General features: G+C 48.2%; 1 protein-coding gene across 2 annotated transcripts in view; it reads left to right on the forward strand.

Annotated features, from left to right (window-relative positions):
* PLPP4 (phospholipid phosphatase 4) overlaps positions 1-17870 on the forward strand; it is a 167818-nt gene that overhangs the window by 148051 nt on the left and 1897 nt on the right. The window contains exon 6 of one of the 2 annotated variants that reach the window (XM_088842539.1): positions 6992-7162. In XM_088842539.1, the coding sequence (XP_088698665.1) occupies positions 6992-7162 (171 nt within the window). Of the gene's footprint in view, positions 1-6991; positions 7163-17870 lie in introns of those variants that run through there. The other variant, XM_088842540.1, reaches the window with a different exon arrangement.

Raw genomic sequence — 17870 nt, forward strand, 5'->3', positions numbered from 1 at the left:
AGAGCTGAGTCCTGAAAGGTCTGCTTTTCTCAACAGCACACAGTACTCTCTCCTGTTGAACTGAATATTCAATCCCTGAATCTCCTGTGTCACTGAATTTGTTGTTGCTATTGGTTTAAGCAACACCAGCTCTAGAACTTTTCAAGTGCTTCTTTGCTCTAGTGTGGAGAGAAGGGATAAATTGATTTCTATCACGTTTAGCACAGACTTAGGGGGTCATTTAGACAGTGGACCACTAGCCCTGGAAGCAGGATTTCAGTGATCTCAAGTTGGCAGCCCACTGACCCAACCCTGTTAGCACACGGATGAGTTTCATGTGGTTGGTACTATATTCATTTTTGATGAATTGTTCACATTTAAATGGAGACATTTCTCATAAATATCAGGATTTCCCTCTTCTGTTAGAAGATCAAAGCTTCTGGGAACACTGAGCCCGTGTGGCAGACACCAGCTTGAGCAGAGGGAAGGGGCTGCATCTTTAAATAGACGAATGTTCCTGTTTTCCCCAGTCCTCACCACGCTCAAATGTCTCCCAATGGCGAGGCCAGGTATTAGTTGCCATTTATCATCACAAATGGACCATTGAATTTTTTTCTGAAAGTATCTCTTGGATCTGAGTGTCTAGCAATAGAGGAGTAATAGAAGACAGACCAAGAGGGCTTTCTGTTGCAAAAATGTAGACTCAACATCCAACTACTTAACTCACGCTCCCTATCTACCTGGCTCCCCCAGGCACGATGTGGTAGCCCCTTGTGGATCAGCCTCTTCTTTCACAGAGCAAACTGAGGCCCAGAGTGGCAAAGAGACTTGCCTAGGATCATGCATTCAGTTAACGGCAGAGCCAGAATGGCAACCTGTACCCCACGCTCCTCCCAACAGCACCCCACTGCTTGTTAGGAGTCTGCAGGGGCTGATCAGGCATGCATGTTCTGCCTCCTTGGTTTTGGATGGTCTTGTGGAGATGTACTGGCAAACTCCTTAAAACACCCTTCAACATTAAAATTTATTCAGAGACTTCCCTGGTGGTCCAGTGGTTAAGAATCCACTTGCCAATGCAGGGGGCATGGATTCAATCCCTGGTCCAGGAAGATCCCACATGCTACAGAGCAACTAAGCCCGTGAGCCACAACTACTGAAGCCCTCGCATCCTAGAGCCTGTGCTCCGCAGCAGGAAAAGCCACCTCAGTGAGAAGCCAGAGCGTTGTAACTAGAGAGTAGACCCTGCTCATCGCAACTAGAGAAAGCCTGCATGCAGAATGAAGACACAGTACAGCCAAAAATGAATAAATTACTTAAAAAAATTTTTATTCCACTACCCAGTATTGCCTTTCTCCCTCTTGGAGAAGAAAATACTTACTCTTTGAGCATCATGTGAAAAATTTGTGCAAATTACCTCATTAGAACACAATTCCATTTGTGCTGTCAGATATAATCAGTTTGGGGAAATTCATTATAATTAGAGTAAAAAATACAACCCCAAAAGCTGAGTCTGTCCCCCTGATTCTTAGCTCATTTGTTTCTAAAGCCTTTTCTTTGGTGCCAGTTTTCTCATTTCTTGCAGTCGTTGGGGTCCAAACCTCTTTCACTTGGTTTAAAGTCAGCTGGGAAGGAAAAGGCAAAATGACTTTATTTTACCTAAGTGTGTGTGTGTTAGTAGCTCAGTCCGACTCTTTGCCACCCCCTGGACTGTAGTCCGCCAGGCTCCTCTGTCCATGGGATTCTCCAGGAAAAGATACTGGAGGGGGTTGCCACCTAAGCTGACTCAGTAAGTAGACCTTTCTTGCAAAGGGAATGTTGTAAACCTGTGACAGTTCATCTTTGTAGTCAGAGATGAGTCAGTAACTCCCTTTCAGAATCACTAGGCGGAAGATAGCCCTGTTCAGGCCACATGCCTAGCATCACCACCTGGACCAGCAACTTGTATTGTGAGGTTTTGCTTATTGACTCTCATTGATGACAGCCAAGTGAGCCCCGAAAGTGCCAGAAACAGGTGGGGAAGCCACCCTCCTTCATCTGCTTCCTAGTTTAGAGGTTTCAAGAGTATTTTTACTTCTCACAGCCAGTTCAACCGAGAACTATTTATGATCAGCAATTTCCTGCCAAGAGAACCTGCTGCAGACTTTGAAAACAAGGGGCATATGCTCTTCCCTTGATCCATATGAGTGCGTGTGTGTCTGTGTCTGTGTGTGTTCTAAACTCTGGAGAGCAAATAAACACGTTCCAAGCCCCCAGGAGAGGTCGACTCTCAGCTTTCTCTCATACCATTGTTGTAATCGTATTTCTGTTGCTAATAATGTTAGCAAAACATGAAGGCATTTATCATACTTTATCATCTCCATCTTCCAAAATGTCCAGTGCTCTGCCTGCATCTTTGAATGCTCGGTTTTATCTCCTAATCATGCTGGAAGCAGGGACCACATTTCAGGGGGAAGGCAGTCCCTTGGAACAAACGTCATCTCCCTGTTCCTCACTAGCACACCAGCTCCTGTGGCCCTTCAGTGTCTGACATGCTCGTTTCTTTGAGAAGAGAAGAGGGTGTTGTTTGGCTTGAGTTGGAAAGCATTTCTTTAAAAACCCTTCTGCTTTCTTTTTCTCCCAGTTGAACTTGAATCAAAACCTTGGTAAGTCACAGGATCTCTGAGCTGAAAGGCTCATGGGAGCATCCTGGTCCCAAACTGCCAGCCTCAAAGGAGGATGGGGCAGAAAACTCTGGGCTCCTATGAGTTCAGTATAGTTTGATAGAGCCTAAACTATGGTGCTGGAGAAGACTCTTGAGAGTCCCTTGGACTGCAAGGAGATCCAACCAGTCCATTCTAAAGGAGATCAGTCCTGGGTGTTCATTGGAAGGACTGATGCTAAAGCTGAAACTCCAATACTTTGGCCACCTCATGCGAAGAGCTGACTCACTGGAAAAGACTCTGATGCTGGGAGGGTTTGGGGGCGGGAGGAGAAGGGGACGACAGAGAACGAGATGGCTGGATGGCATCACTGACTCGATGGACATGAGTTTGAGTGAACTCCGGGAGTTGGTGATGGACAGGGAGGCCTGGAGTGCTGTGATTCATGGGGTCACAAAGAGTCGGACACGACTGAGCGACTGAACTGAACTGAACTGAACTGAATTCTCTTTCAGTTGATATTTGGGAAAACAGGAGTTTTGCAAAGCACCTGAGCTGCCCATGGCTGGGCCAGAAGGAGGTGCCTCAGAAGCCCTTTGTCAAAGGACCACATGCTGGTTCAATAACTGTAGGAATATCAGTGAGAAAGTAACAAGCATAAGATTTAACATGGAATCAGAGTCTGTTGTGTCAGCTAGACAAGTAAGGACACGCTGTGCTGCTTTAGACATGCTGCTCGGAGGACCAATAGGATGTGTTGAAGGAGATCAGTGGCTGCGGGATGCCTACAGGATCTAGACTGTTGAACTCAGCCTTTAACATTCCTTTGAACCCCTCTTTCTTTTCCAAGAGGGTTTCCCTTGTGGCTCAGTTGATAAAGAATCTGCCTGCAATGCAGGACACCTGGGTTCGATCCCTGGGTTGGGACGATCCCCTGGAGGAGGGAAAGGCTACCTACTCCAGTATTCTGGCCTAGAGAATTCCATACAGTCCATGGGGTCGCAAAGAGTCGGACACGACTGAGCGACTTTCACTTCACTTCACTTTTTTTCCAGGATGCAGATAACTGCATTTCGGAGGACCTGCAGCATGGGCCCCACTGTGAGAGAGGATGTGCTTTGCCTACTCTCCTTTGAGCCACGGCCCCCACTGTTGGAGCTGGCCAAATCTGAGTTTCTGGGGGCAGGGAGGTGACCCGGTGGAGGTCAGGGGTCTGGCCTTGGACCACATGCCCTAGGACTTGACCTTGGTGGGTTTTTAGCAGCCCCTTCTCTTTTCCGTCTTGTGAATCTTCCCAGAGGCTGTTGAGTCCAGACTCATCTATCTTAAAGTCTCCAATCCATTGTTTATGGGGACACATACAAATTCCTGCTCAACATCCACCCTATAGTCACTGACCTTGTTTTTAATATTGACAACTTGGCAACACCCGGGACTGCCTCTCTTCCGATACAAATCTTGAAAACTTCCATCCATAACCCTGCAAAGCCTCAGGGCAGATCTTTTATGCCCATCACATTCAATGTACAGTCGTCCCTCAGTATCCTTCAGGGAATTGGTTTCAGGGCCCCTGCGAACACTGAAATCCATGGATGCTCAAGATCCTTACATAAATGGAGCAGCAGTAGTTAGGTGGGTGGACTGCTCGGCTATCAGATTTGAACAAAGCCTATTACCCCTCCCTTAAGAGCTCAGAGTGAGGCCAGGACCCACCAGAGCCAAGTGCCTGGCCTCTTCTGCCCACTCTGAGACTTCAGGGCAGAGTGTGAATGAAGAGAAGAAACAGAGCAAAACGGACGAGGGTGGGGAATTAAGAGCCCATTGCACGTGCTCAGATGGTGGCCAAATGGGGCCGCTTTGAAGCACGCTATAAACCATTTATTAATAATACCCTTCATCATAGCAGGCAATTTAGAACTGGCCTGGGCAATGCAGTTTTGCACAGAGTTTTACTTTAAACAGAATATTCAGTGTACATTGGCACTGCTTTACTGTTTGAGTACAAATCATTATTCAAAAATATTTAAGTGCTTCATTTTTATTCCTGAGATAAGCCTGGCTTAATATTTTTTATTAATAAAAAACAAAACCAAGCAATCCTCTGTTACCTTGTTTAATTTGATTGTTGAAAAAGTTCTGCTTTGGCATAAGCTTGTGTTCATACTTGGGGAACCCTATTTAAGATGACACATTATTATCAGAGGTAATTCATTAAAACTGCAGGTTATCCATCTTTATGTACTATAACCATGATTATCATGAACTTACAACTTAGAGTCCTGCTTTTTTCACTTAACATTGTATCCTAAGTATTGTCTGTACTGCTAGATTTGTTGCTGTTCAGTTGCTCAGTCATTTCCGACGCTTTGCGACCCCATGCACTGCAGCCCACCAGGCTTCCCTGCCCTTCACCATCTTCCAGAATTTGCTCAAATTCATGACCACTGAGTCAGTGATGCTATCCAACCATCTCATCCTCTGTCATCCCCTTCTTCTGCCTTCAGTCTTTCTCACCATCAGTGTCTTTGCCAGTGAGTCGACTCTTCACATCAGGTGGCCAAAGTATTGGACCTTCAGCTTGAGCATTGGTCCTTCCAATGAACATTCAGAGTTGATTTCCTTTAGGATGGACTGGTGTGATCTCCTTCACATAGTCAGAATATTTTAAATGGCTGCATCATAATTCATTGAGTGGAAATAGTCTAGTTCTTTATCTTTACTCTTTTCCCCATAATTACAAATAATGGTAAGCAGAATATCTTCTAGATATCCCCATGGTTTTCTATTATTTCCTGAAGATGGACTCTCAGACATATCATATCAAGAGGATGAATGTTCTATAGGCCAGGCCTTCTCAGACTTCAGGGTGCACATAGCTCACTCGTGGATCTTGTGAAAGGGGATTCTAACTTAGTACATCTTGGGCAGGTCTGAGCTTCTGTATTTAACTCCAATACTTTGGCCACCTCATGCGACGAGTTGACTCACTGGAAAAGACTCTGATGCTGGGAAAGGTTGGGGGCGGGAGGAGAAGGGGACAACTGAGAATGAGATGGCTGGATGGCATCACCGACTCTGTGGACATGAGTTTGAGTGAACTCCAGGAGTTGGTGATGGACAGGGAGACCTGGCGTGCTGTGATTCATGGGGTCGCGGAGAGTCGGACACGACTGAGCGACTGAACTGAACTGAACTGGTGCCGAGGCTGCTGCTCAGGCTTTAGACAGTCTGTTAAAGTCCTTGATGCCCTAGCTTTAGTCCTATTCTACCAACTCTATCAAATCACTGTGTAGGCTGGTTGCCTAGGAGCCCTGCCCCTCAGGAGTATTTTCTGATCAAGAGGAGAGTTTTGAGTAGGCTGGTGTCCAGAGGAGGTGGAAGCTGTAGCTCTTTCCCTCAAGAGAAGCATCTAAACTCACCCCTGGCTGCCATTAAAATCACCTGGGGAGTACACACACACACACACACACACGTGTGTGTGTGTGCACCATTAGGGTTCATTCCAGACTAGTGCAAATAGAAGGTTTGATAATGAGGTCTGATTACCAGTATTTTTGAAAACTTCCCAGGTTTTAAAGGTGATTTCCAAGTGTAGCCCGGAGTTAAGCACTGTTGTTTTAAGTCCATAGAAGACTCACCTTAAATCTCACTGACTTCAACTGTGTATTAAACCTGACTAGATGAAAAGCTCAGGGCTTCCCTACTCCACCTGACTCCACACTTTTGACAATGGATCCAGTGAAGCTATGAGTTGCATTTGCAGTTTTAAAAACTAATAACCATAATTTCTGAGAGAAGATAAGAAATTTGTCACCACTGGCTTCTCTGTCAAACCCACTTTTCCATAGCATTTGCTGGTCCCATCTTCCTGAGCTAAAACTTACCAAGCTAAAACTCCCTTTCTTTCCCTCACTTTTCAAAGCTAAGCTGTCATCAGTCATTTGTTCTGCAGGCACTTTTATTCATATAGAACTCCAAACACAGTATTAGAACTCTCTGTTAGCACAACCGTGCCCCTCAACCAGTCCATGAGCCCCTTGAGAGCAGAGACAGCTTCTGAATCAAGTTTTAATTTCCCCCACCTTGAACAGTGCCTGTCTAGCACACAGTAGCTACCCCTCAAATCATTGTTGAATGAATGAATGAGTGAGATGGAGTAGATTTTGATCACGTGCAAGCCTGAAAGGTCGTTCTCATTGTTGAAACGTGCCAGCGTGGTTCTAGCAGAAGCACAGATTGCCGAGATGGTGTCTGGTGCCAGAATGGTCTTGACCCTGGGGGTGTTGCAAGATGGCAGACAGGATGCTCAGGGTGCTCTGTGTCCCTGCCGCTTCCCACCTGCTAGGGTAACACCTGCTGTTTCTCTTTGGCAGTTGCCTTTTCAGGCCTTGGCTTCACAACGTTCTACTTGGCTGGCAAGCTGCACTGCTTCACCGAGAGTGGGCGGGGGAAGAGCTGGCGGCTCTGTGCTGCCATCCTGCCCCTGTACTGCGCCATGATGATCGCCCTGTCCCGCATGTGCGACTACAAACATCATTGGCAAGGTGAGTCCCTGCCCCAGGCCCGCCTGGTCCACATGCCATCTGCCACTCCTGCAGGGATGGGGGAAACTGGGGGGAGGAGTACGTGCCTGCTGTGAGAAACTGGAGTTAGCTGAGATGACAGAGTTTTAAAGAACTTTTAAAGAAAATGCACCTGTTCCGGTGAGCGCCGGCCTTGCTGGGAACAGAATCAGAGCTCCTCCCATTCCTTCATGCTCAACTAGGCAGCTCAAGTCTTACCAGAAAGGCAGGACCTCAGTCACAGACTCAGATATGACTTCCCTGCTGGATCCCTTGCTTCTGTTCTCAGACTTGGTGCCAAGTGGTGGTTGGCTCCTATCACATCCACCCTGTAAAGGCATGTTTCTCACCAGTGAGGCTTTTCCAGAAGAGGTTTCCAGCCCCGGAATGGATGCCAGCAGCCGCTGCAGGGCTGGGTGAGGCTCACCTGTATGTTTCAGCCCTGGGGTGTCTGTGCCAAGTCAGAATAACACAGGACAAGTGAGGGACTTGTTCTTGGAATAAAGCAAAACCGTGCCGTGCCCCTCTGCAGATCAGCTGCAGCTCTCAGCTTGCCTGAACCACCGCAGCGTCTGCCACAGCAAGAAAGGGAGCAGAGACAGAGGCAGTGTCCATAGGAGGTGTGCCCTCCAGGAGCACAGGGCTTAGGGCTGTGTTTCCCAGAATCCGATGCTCAGATCACCTTGATCAGGCCACTCTGAGCTAGGAATTGGACTCTTGGAGGTGGGTTCGGAGGGACCACCAGAAGCATGCACTGTCCATTAACTCTGGTGAAGTCTGAGAAGCACCATGGAGAGCTCCACGGTGTCAGCTTTCCTCAAACACAGTGAATGAAATGTGCCTAATCCTAACCCGGCTTCCCTGGATGAAGGGCCTTCCACGATCCGTCTGTGGCCGGCCCCTCCTCTTCCCTTCTGTCCTCCTGCTGTCCCCCGGGCCCTTTCCCCTCTGCCCCTTCCCTGCCCACCCTCTTCACACCTATTCCCAGGTGTTTGCGCCAGTGGTAGTGAGGCCAGAGGAGAGGGGAACTCCTGCTTGGAGGTGCCTTTGCTCCAGCTTCTCCAGGGGCCTTCTGTCGCTTCTCTGGCCTCAGCTCCACTTTCTACCCTCCTGGAACTCACATGCTGGGTGTCATGAGCTTCATGAGCTCACCTGGGGGTGAAGGGTCTGGGAGAAAAGGAGGCTGATGCATGGTCTAGACAGGTGGAGGCATCAAGGAGGTTTGAGGCCCTGCTGATGGAGGTGGTCAGTAGAGCCCCATTGGGCTGCACCCTGAGCCTTCCCTTGTTCTCTACTTTTATCAATGACTTGGATGAAGTTCTGGATAATGAGGCCACACAATGTGGGGAGGGCAGGAAGCGAATCGCTGAGCCAACAGTGCAAGGGCAGACCCATCGCACTCTTGGAACTAGGAATATTTTCCAACAGAATCATGGTGGCGCATATGATTAGAGCATTTCCCCATGAGAACTGTTATGGGCTGGATGGCATTTCATGAACTGCTTCTCATTTATCCCTTGTAAACTGTAGTTTCTTCTTTTGAACATGGGAACAATAATCCCCCAACATTTCCCAGAGTCGTTTCATAGACTAAATGAAATAATGGATCTGAGTATACTTTGTAAATGAAAGCGCGTTGCACAACTGTGAATTGATATTGAAGTTGCTTAGTAAATCATTTCTAAAGAAGGATGTGTTGTGTCTCCCAAGCCACTGATTTTGAGGTGGACATGCTTTTGGCACATGGTCCATTTCTAAGCTCTGAATTCCTGGTTTCCACTTTTATTCCTCCACATTGAATCTGAGAAATGATGAAGGATTTCAGAGTTGATATTTTGGCTTCGTCTTGGAAGATAGTAAGAACCTTTGTATAGTGATCTTGTCCTGAAAACCTAGGAGGAGAGGTTGGCCTGTTTTAAATGCTCTTTTGTTACTATTGATCTGTGGTTGGTGCATCATGAAAGGATGAAGAATCGCAGTTCTTGGCTTTGGGGAGATGCTGGACTTGATGCAGCTGGTGCCCCCAAGCCCTGCTGGCAGTGGAGCTTCATGCCCATCCTATCCAACTGGCACAGAAGGGAACTTGGAGCAGTGGAGGGAGAATGCTAATGCTTTGTGAGCTGGTGGGAAAGCAAAGCAGAGAATTTATGATCAGTGATGTGCAGGGCCGTACTTTGGGGATGGGAGGGGCAAGCCAAAATTGCATCATGGTAGACCCATCCTTCAGCCCAAACTGAATGTGCCTGAGTGGGTTACAGGTCATGGATGTGGCCCAGCTACCCGTTCAGCTATGACATCACCTGTTCAGCTTGTACCCGGGAGTTAGCAAGGAGCAGAGTGTGCCTTTCCTTGGATCCTCTAATAGGCCCTTAGTTGGACTCATTTTGTCTGAATTCCCCTTTAGGGGGTCGTCTGTCACTGTCTATACCAGTGGTCTCAATGGGGAGCAACTGAACCTCGTAGGGGACGTTTAGCAATGTCTGGGGACATCTTCACAGGTGGGGTGGTGGGAGTGGTGGTGGCTACTGGCATCTAATGGGTAGAGGCCAGGGATGCACTTCAGCATCCTGCAGTGTACAAGATAGCACCTCCTCCACAGGGAAGACTTCTCAGCCCCAAACATCTATGGCTGAGGTTGAGAGAGCCCAACCTATACCACCTCTCAGGCTTCCCAGGTGGCGCTAGCAGTAAAGCAACCACCTGCCAGTGCAGGAGACATAAGAGACACAGGTTCAATCCCTGAGTTGGGAAGACACTCTGGAGGAGGGGATGGCGACCCATTCCAGTATTCTTGCCTGGAGAATCCCATGGACAGAGGAGCCTGGTGGGCTGCAGTCCATAATGTTGCACAGAATTGGATACAACTGAAGTGACTAAGCACACACACATGCCGCATCTCAGCTCCAGCTTTCTTTCTCTTATTACACGTTAAGGGCAGCAGTGTTCAATGAGTGGAAAATTTTATTCATTCAACACTTATTAAGGAAGCAATCAAGGAGGCTGCAGAGGTTTGCAACTTGGAGAAGAGGTAGATAGTGAGGCCCTTGGCTGCCGTGTGGGAGGGTGTTGGAGGCAGGATGTGTGGCTGAGATTAATGAGGTATTGTTTGTTGGTGCCCAGTGACCGTGGGTGGGGGCCTTCCGTCATGATGAAAATTCATGGGGAGACCCCCTAGGCAGCAACACAACCTGAGAACCTCTCATGATAGACTTTAGTTAACAACATTAATATTATGAGATTTTTATGACTCCATTTCAATTTTGATTTAAGCAACTGTGTCTAATGTGGAAGTATATCCAATTACTCGATTACATATTCATATCCAGTAAATAACCCATAATCTCAAATGCTTTGCACTGTTCATTATCATGGTTGTTGATGCCCTTCCGGTCTTCTCTGCCTTCCCAGCTCCACTCCAAACACACAAGCCTGTTGTTTTATTTTTTTATTTTTTTATAAGTAAAGAAGAGTTACTTCCTAGCCATCATACATAATCAACCATAAACTGGCTTAAGTAAAATAGTCGGAACATGGAGGGCGCAGGCCGTGGTCTGGAGGAGCAGTAAGACACGTAGCAGGCTCTCTTCACAAACAGAACTGCTGGATGGATTATAAATCTCTGTAGCTGAAGTTCTGCTTGTCTGTGTGACATGCTGGCTTTTGGGTCAGCTGGAAGCTAGAGCATCCCTGGGTGATGTCAGCGCTTCACAAAGAAGCTTACCTTTGTGATTAACCATGTGTTTTTGTCATTAAAACTTGGAGAATTCCCACGCTTGGGGGAACATCTGTGGAGAAAAATGCACAGAAGGAACCGCGCACCTCCCTGAACCGCCTTCTGCCTCGGTTCGTAGTCTCGTGGGTCTGTGCGTCCTGCCAGTGGACAGTTAGGGCTGGACGTGGCAGCAGGGTGCTGCTTTTCTCACGAGCGGACACAGTGAGCTCCCTCTGCCCTCAGGTCCTTGCATCTGCCTCCAGTGTTTCTTTATGTGACTCTGCCCGCACGTGACCTTCTAACCAACACTGACTCTCTAACCATAGCTCATTTTAAGCAGCCCTGAGTGCCTCAGGTAGTGATTCGTCATAAGAAAGGGCACCTCGGTCTGAATGTAATCCAGAGAAACAAGTCTCAAGGGAGGAAGCGGTCGTTTGTTCCCGAACGCATCTGTGTCAGTCATAGAAACCATGTTTGACTGGCCTGAAAATCTCAAGATGGCGCCACTGCTTTTGCCAGGTTTCCTGACTCGGCCATGAAGGGTCTGTGATGTGCAAGGAGTTCAGGTGTAGTGTCTGGTCTCTGCAGATGGGGTGTTTGAGGATGAGGGCACTGAGCCTAAGCGGAGAAGGAAATGGCAACCCATTACAGTATTCTTGCCTCGAAAACCCCATGGACTGAGGAGCCTGGCAGGCTACAGTCCATGGGGTCACAAGAGTCAGACATGGCTGAGCAGCACAGTGAGCACCCTGCACCTAACTACCTGAGCCACACTAACAAGCCAGGCGGAGTCTGCTGCCTCCTCACACACTCCCACTCACCCCCCAACACACACACAGTTGAGGGACACACTGCTCACCAGTCCTCCCTGGGCTATCAGAAACAATCTCTGATTGTTAAGATTCTCTAAAGGAAGTAACTTGAAAAAAGAGACTTTGGAACTATATCATGCTTCCCGCCAAAAGCCATCAGCCTTACATAGAACAGGAGCGCTAAATTCCTCCCTCAAGATTCTCCTTCCCAGGTGAACTGATCTCATCTCTTCCTCCTTCCACAATTGGCTGCCCGTGTGGTATGTCTGCATTCACATTTATCATCAGCTGCCTAATGCTGCTTGGGGTCTGGGACCTCTGGGCCTTGACTGCTGGTGAATCCACCCATCTCTGCCACCATACCTGGGGCATCCCTGCAGAGGGCTTGAGCAGGCCCAGGCCACTCCCTTTCTGGGATCAGAACGCACTAAACAGGGACTTCCCTGGATGGGCCAGTGGCTAAGAATCCGCTTTTCAGTGCAGAGGATGCGGGTTCATTGCCTAGGTAGAGGACTAAGATCCCATATGCCACGGGGGAACTAAGCCTGCGTGCCACAGCTGCAGAGCCCACGTGCCTCAGCTAGAGAGAAGCCCACTCATCACACAAATATCCCGCATGCTGCAGCTAGGACCTGATGCAGCCAAATAAGTAAATATTTAAAAAAAAATCCACTGGGCAGAGAGCATTGGGCCTTGAGAGGCTTTCTCAGTCAGGCCCCCTGCCCTCTGCCCTAGCTTCCCTCATTGCTTAGTTCCCAGGGAAGACAGGTGTTGGCTGCTCCCAAGTCTCGTGACAACTTGGCTTCATTTAACAGTGCTTTCTGCTGTTGACTTTATGTTCAGAATAATTCCAGAAGCCACCTTCCTTTGCCCACTGTAGTCCAGACCACCATCACCTGCTGCCTGGGTTACTGCAGAAGCCCTGCTACCGTCTCCCCTCCTTTCTCCCCTGCCCCTCTCACTGCAGCCAGGAAGAGCCTTTAAACCCCGTCACATGTGGTACCTGCTTCTCTGCCCCGGGGACTCCTTGTGTCCGTCAGCATCAAAGCCCAGGTCCGACAGCGACTCTGAGACCTGGCCCCGCAGTCCTTGCTTCTCTGATGGTGTTCTGCACTGCCCCTCTTGCTCATGCCAGTGCTTTCCCACCCCAGGGCCTTTGCACTGGCTGTCTCCAGTGCCCAGAATGCGCTTCTCTCAGATGTGTGTGCGGCTCCTTCCCTTCCCTCCTCCTGATCTTAGCTCAAGTGAGGCTGTCTTATCGTGGCCACTCTGTTGAAAGCGCAGCCCAGTCCCACACTCTCTGAGGTGCTCACCTCGCTCATCCACCGCCTTCTGACAAACCCGGTCATTTCCTGCCTGCATGCTCAGTCACTAAAGTCATGTCCAGCTCTTTGCGACTCTATGGACTGTAGCCTGCCAGGCTCCTCTGTCTATGGGATTCTCCAGGCGAGAATCATGGAGTGGGTTGGTGTGCCCTCCTCCAGGGGATTTTCCTGACCCAGGGATCAAACACGTGTCTCGTGCATTGCTGGCAAATTCTTTACCACTGAGCCACTGCGGAAGCCCCAGTGATTTCTTAGGTATTGATTACTGTCTGTTCTTATCCACTTGCACAGGAGTCTGCACACGTCCTCTGTAAAGGGTCAGAGAGTCACCGTCTTGGGCTTCCTGCGGGCCGTGTGGTCTCTATTGTAACTGCTCGAGTGGGTGATGATGGCGTGGACACCAGCCTCTGAATGAATGGCTCGCATAGTTTGCTGCTCTCTGTACTAGAATACACTCTCCCCGCGGGGAAGGATTTGTGTCTCTCTTGCTGGTATGGCACATAGTAGGTGCTTGTGTTAGTTTCCCAGGGTCCACAAACTGAATAGAAGAATAGAAGCTGTCTCATGGTTCTGGAGGCCAGAAGCCCAGGGCCAAGGTGTTGATGGCCCCTCTCCCTCTGACACGTGCCCGGCAAGGGGCTTTCCTTGCATCTTGCAGCTGATCAGCCCCAGATAGTTCTCACCTTCTGGAAGCATAATTCCAATCTCTGCCTCTGTCTTCACATGGCATTTCCCTTAACTTTCTTCACGTCACCTTCCCTCTGTGTGTATCTGTCTCTGTGTTCAAACTTCCCCTTTCTATCAGCACACCCGTCAGATTAGAGCCCATTCTGCTGATCTCATTTGGGCTTGATTATCTCTGTATGGATTCTATATCCGAATATGGTTACATTCTGAGGTACTGGGGTTTAGGTCTTCAGCGTATCTTTTGGAGGAACAATTCTTAATGCTTAACAGTGCTCAGTACATAAGTGTGGAATGCAGGAATTAATAATTTTGGTTAAATCATATTCCTTTCTTACTAATTTTATTTTCTCTGTGTACTGGTTTTACTAAGATTATTCTTACTCTGTGTAAGTTCTTTCTCTTCAAAAATGAACCAAAAAGTGAACTTCCAAAACCATCCACTCACTCTTCAGTATGTCTCTTGGACCTGTGTGTCAGGCGTATTCTCTGACGGAGGCGCAGTATCGAGGCGGACAGACTTGGTGCTGCCCTGCCAGCTTACAGTGTAGCAGGTAGATTGTGCACTCTCTATGTTAGTTCTTTTACAGAAGCTCAAAGTCACAAAAACGGGATGCATTATTAGTAGTAGAATAAAAAGAACAGAAACAATCATGTGAGGTTGTTGATTTTTCCAGAAATAGTCTTTACCCGAGGGTCTTGGGTCATAAAGCCCAAGGCATACAAGATCCCAAGTAAGCCAGCTGAGTGATGTTGGATGTTGCCATGGCAACAGGGAGGGCTGTGTTCCTCCCAGGGACCTGATAGCACGTCATCAGAACACTTTCTGCTTGGTGGTGCCGGAGCTGAGTACTGGCACCTCAATAGGCCAGACTCCACGAGATCTCTTCCTGCCCTTCAACCTCATGAGAAGGGATTGAGGTCATGCTTGTTTTCCAGGTAAGGATTGAAATACAGGTCTCCTGATTCAAAGTCTAACCCTCTTTCTACTACCATTGGAGTCCTCTAGGTATTGATTCTAACCTCCCCTTTCAAATAGCTTTGTTAAGGTGTAATTCATAACTCATAATGCATAAATTCTCCCTTTTAAAAAGTGTACAATTAAATGATTTTTAGTATATTCAGAGTTGTGCAGCCATCACCACTGTCTGATTCCAGAAAATCATATTGGCCACCACAGCCCCCAGCAACCACAAATCTACTTTCTTTCTCTATGGATTTCCATCTTCTGGACATTGCATTTTCCTGGCATCACATCATATGTGGCCTTCTGTGTCTTGTGGTATCTATTCTTTAGTGCATCTTGTAAATGTTGTTCGGGGCATCTCAACATTTACTGAATAATAACCGCTGGGCTGGGCTTCCGAGTGGCCCAGTGGTAAAGAATCAGCCTGCCAAGCAGGAGACCGGAGTTCGATCCCTGGGTCGAGTAGATCCCCTGGAGGAGGAAATGGCAACCCACTCCAGTATTCTTGCCTGGGAATCCCATGGACAGAGGAGCCTGGCTGGCTACGGTTCCTGGGGTTGCAAAGCGTCAGACACAACTTAGTGACTGCACGTACACACGTGCACACAGATGCTGGGCTCTGGGGAAATGAAGATGAGGCCCTCGAGGGGCAGTTAACACTGACAGGTAGATGTGAGCTGAGAGGTGCACAGACAACAGCCTAGAAAGCTAGTGGAGGCCCCGGTCCTCAACAGAGCCCCAAGGAGACATAGAAACCCATCTTCTCCAGCCCACACCAGAGGCCTGGTCAACTTATGTCCTACAGAATTATAAAGACACACTTCTGTGGGAGAAGATGGACCACTCCTTTCAGTTTCTCAAACTGGCCACGCCCCTTCCTTCCTCTGCCTGGAAGACTCCCCTGCCATCCCTGCCTCCACTTCCTACCCGGCTGGTTTGCACCTGCTCATCCTGCAGGGCTGACCCATAGGTCTCATCCTCAGCAAAACTCCCCCGATCCAGACAAGCCAGACCATTCTGCTGGCTGATCTCAAAGACCCGCCTTCTCCTTCCTGGCGCTCACCACAGCTACCGCTCACTGATAAAGGCTGCCACTTCTCTGTGTCCATCTTAGCCCCGAGGAGTGGGAACACATCTGTTTTGTTCAGCCTCGTGTTCCGGTACTGGGCATCACTCCTGACACCCGATCCCCTTGAGAAATACGTGATGGATGAATCACATCGATGCTGAGTGAAGAGACCACAGCTTGTGTACTCTGGGGACACAGAGATCCACACACTCCCCCTTTGAGCCCTCCAGTCCCGTGCGACCATATTTGGGGTGAAGTCAATCCCAAGCAGTTTTTCCCTAACAGGGGCCGCTTGTCTCCTGTCTGCTTTTCTCTAAGCACATGCTCTGTGGGATGGAAATGGGATTTCATCAAGTGGCACTTAATGACAATCTCTCTCTCTAACTAAGTCATTTTTTAAATCTTATTCACCATCTTTGTGATAAACAAAGCCCTGAATAACTGCTGGGAAGGCGCCTTTGCTAGACCTTCCATTGCCTTAGTTGCTTCTAATAACTGTGGTGGCACCTACATACCACTTTTAACTCATTCTATTAAATGGGAAAACATCATTGACAGCAGTCACCTGCTCTGGCTTGCTGCCACATCAGTGAGCTTGGGGAACGTACATTCAGAATGATTTGATATCTTTTGGTCCATGATGCACCTTGTGCGTGTGACAAATGCCTTGTCACAGAAAATAAAAGTCAAGTGGCATTATTTATAGGTTTTGCTGTGTGGTCTGTTCAATAGTCAGTGACTCAAGCACAGATGTCCTGGGTCATTTCAGATACTCATGAAAGTAGTATCCCATGGGCCTGTTCTCTGGGGTTATTAGGAAAACAAAACAGTGGTGTGTCTCTAGGACTTTGTGCATGAAGAAGCCTGGCACATTTCCCGGCACAGGCCCCTGCCCACAGGCGGCATGAAGTTTATCCATTTGCGGAACTTGACTTAATCACATTGGTTATGCCTCATGACCCCACGGAGGAATGCATAGTAATTATTACTTTCCAACTTCTTGGGTGACCATTTTTTTTAAGTTCATGAGTTTATTTAAAATGCTATGAAAGTGTGGCCATGCTAAAGAGATGGCAACTAGAGACTGTTGAGTTATTGTGTGACGAGAAGGATGGGGAAGGATTAGAAAGTCCCCAGTAGTGCTGGGAAGATCCCCTGGAGGAGGAAATGGCAACCCACTCCAGTAGTCTTGCCTGGAGAATCCCATGGACAGAGGAGTCTGGTCAGCTGCAGTCCAGAGGGTCACAAAGAGTCAGCCACGACTGAAGCAACAGCACGCAGTGCTGGAGAGGAACAGAATAACAGTGATGGACACTATTTTTTTTTAATTAAAAAAATATATATTTTTTGCTACATAATACAACATGTGAGATCTTAATTCCCTGACCAGGGATCAAACCCTTGTCCCCTACATTGGAAACACAGCATTAACCACTGGACTTCCATAGAAGTCTGAGACTGTTGTTTTAGATACTGCGTTTCAAGGTCTTATTTTGGGGTATGCACTGTTCAGAAGCAGATCTCATCAAATCACTGTGCTGACTAAATGACCTGGATATTGAATGATCTCCATCTGAGAGTGGGGGAAACTGAGGCTCGGAGGCGCAGCGACTTGCCCTGGTGGGGTCTACAGCGTCTTTGTGGTGGATTTCTCAGCCAAGAGGATTCTCAAGTCCGGGGTTCAAATAGATGCTGGATAACTCACCGTGGCCCCAGGCATCTGCTCTGGGAGCAGAGCTGGGCACCTGGGTTTCACTGTACCTCACAAGTCGTGCTCCCCACTCCTCTTCTTTGGTGGCTACTCATCAGGGCTGAGTGGCCACTAATCTCTTTTCCTCCTCTTTCTGCCAGGTGGTGGCCAAGGCTGCACCATGTCTGCACTCCTATGCAGAGGAAGGAGCCAGTTATTCAGTCTCTCTGGCCTGTTAGAATGACTTTTGTTTACAGGTGTTATCTTATCCCAATCAAGGATATGACCTATTTTCTGAAGATGCTCAGCAGAGTTTCATAATGATCTGCAGGCTGTTCTCAGTAGGGTGACCCTGGGGACCAAATTCCTAGAACATTCATATGAGAAAGACTCTCAGCTGCCAAGCACCTATTCCTGGTGAGGGAACAGAG

The sequence above is a fragment of the Moschus berezovskii genome, chromosome 12 (genome assembly GCF_049115385.1).
Source record: "Moschus berezovskii isolate FMDL1 chromosome 12, NW_MosBer_1.0, whole genome shotgun sequence".
Lineage (NCBI taxonomy): Eukaryota > Metazoa > Chordata > Mammalia > Artiodactyla > Moschidae > Moschus > Moschus berezovskii.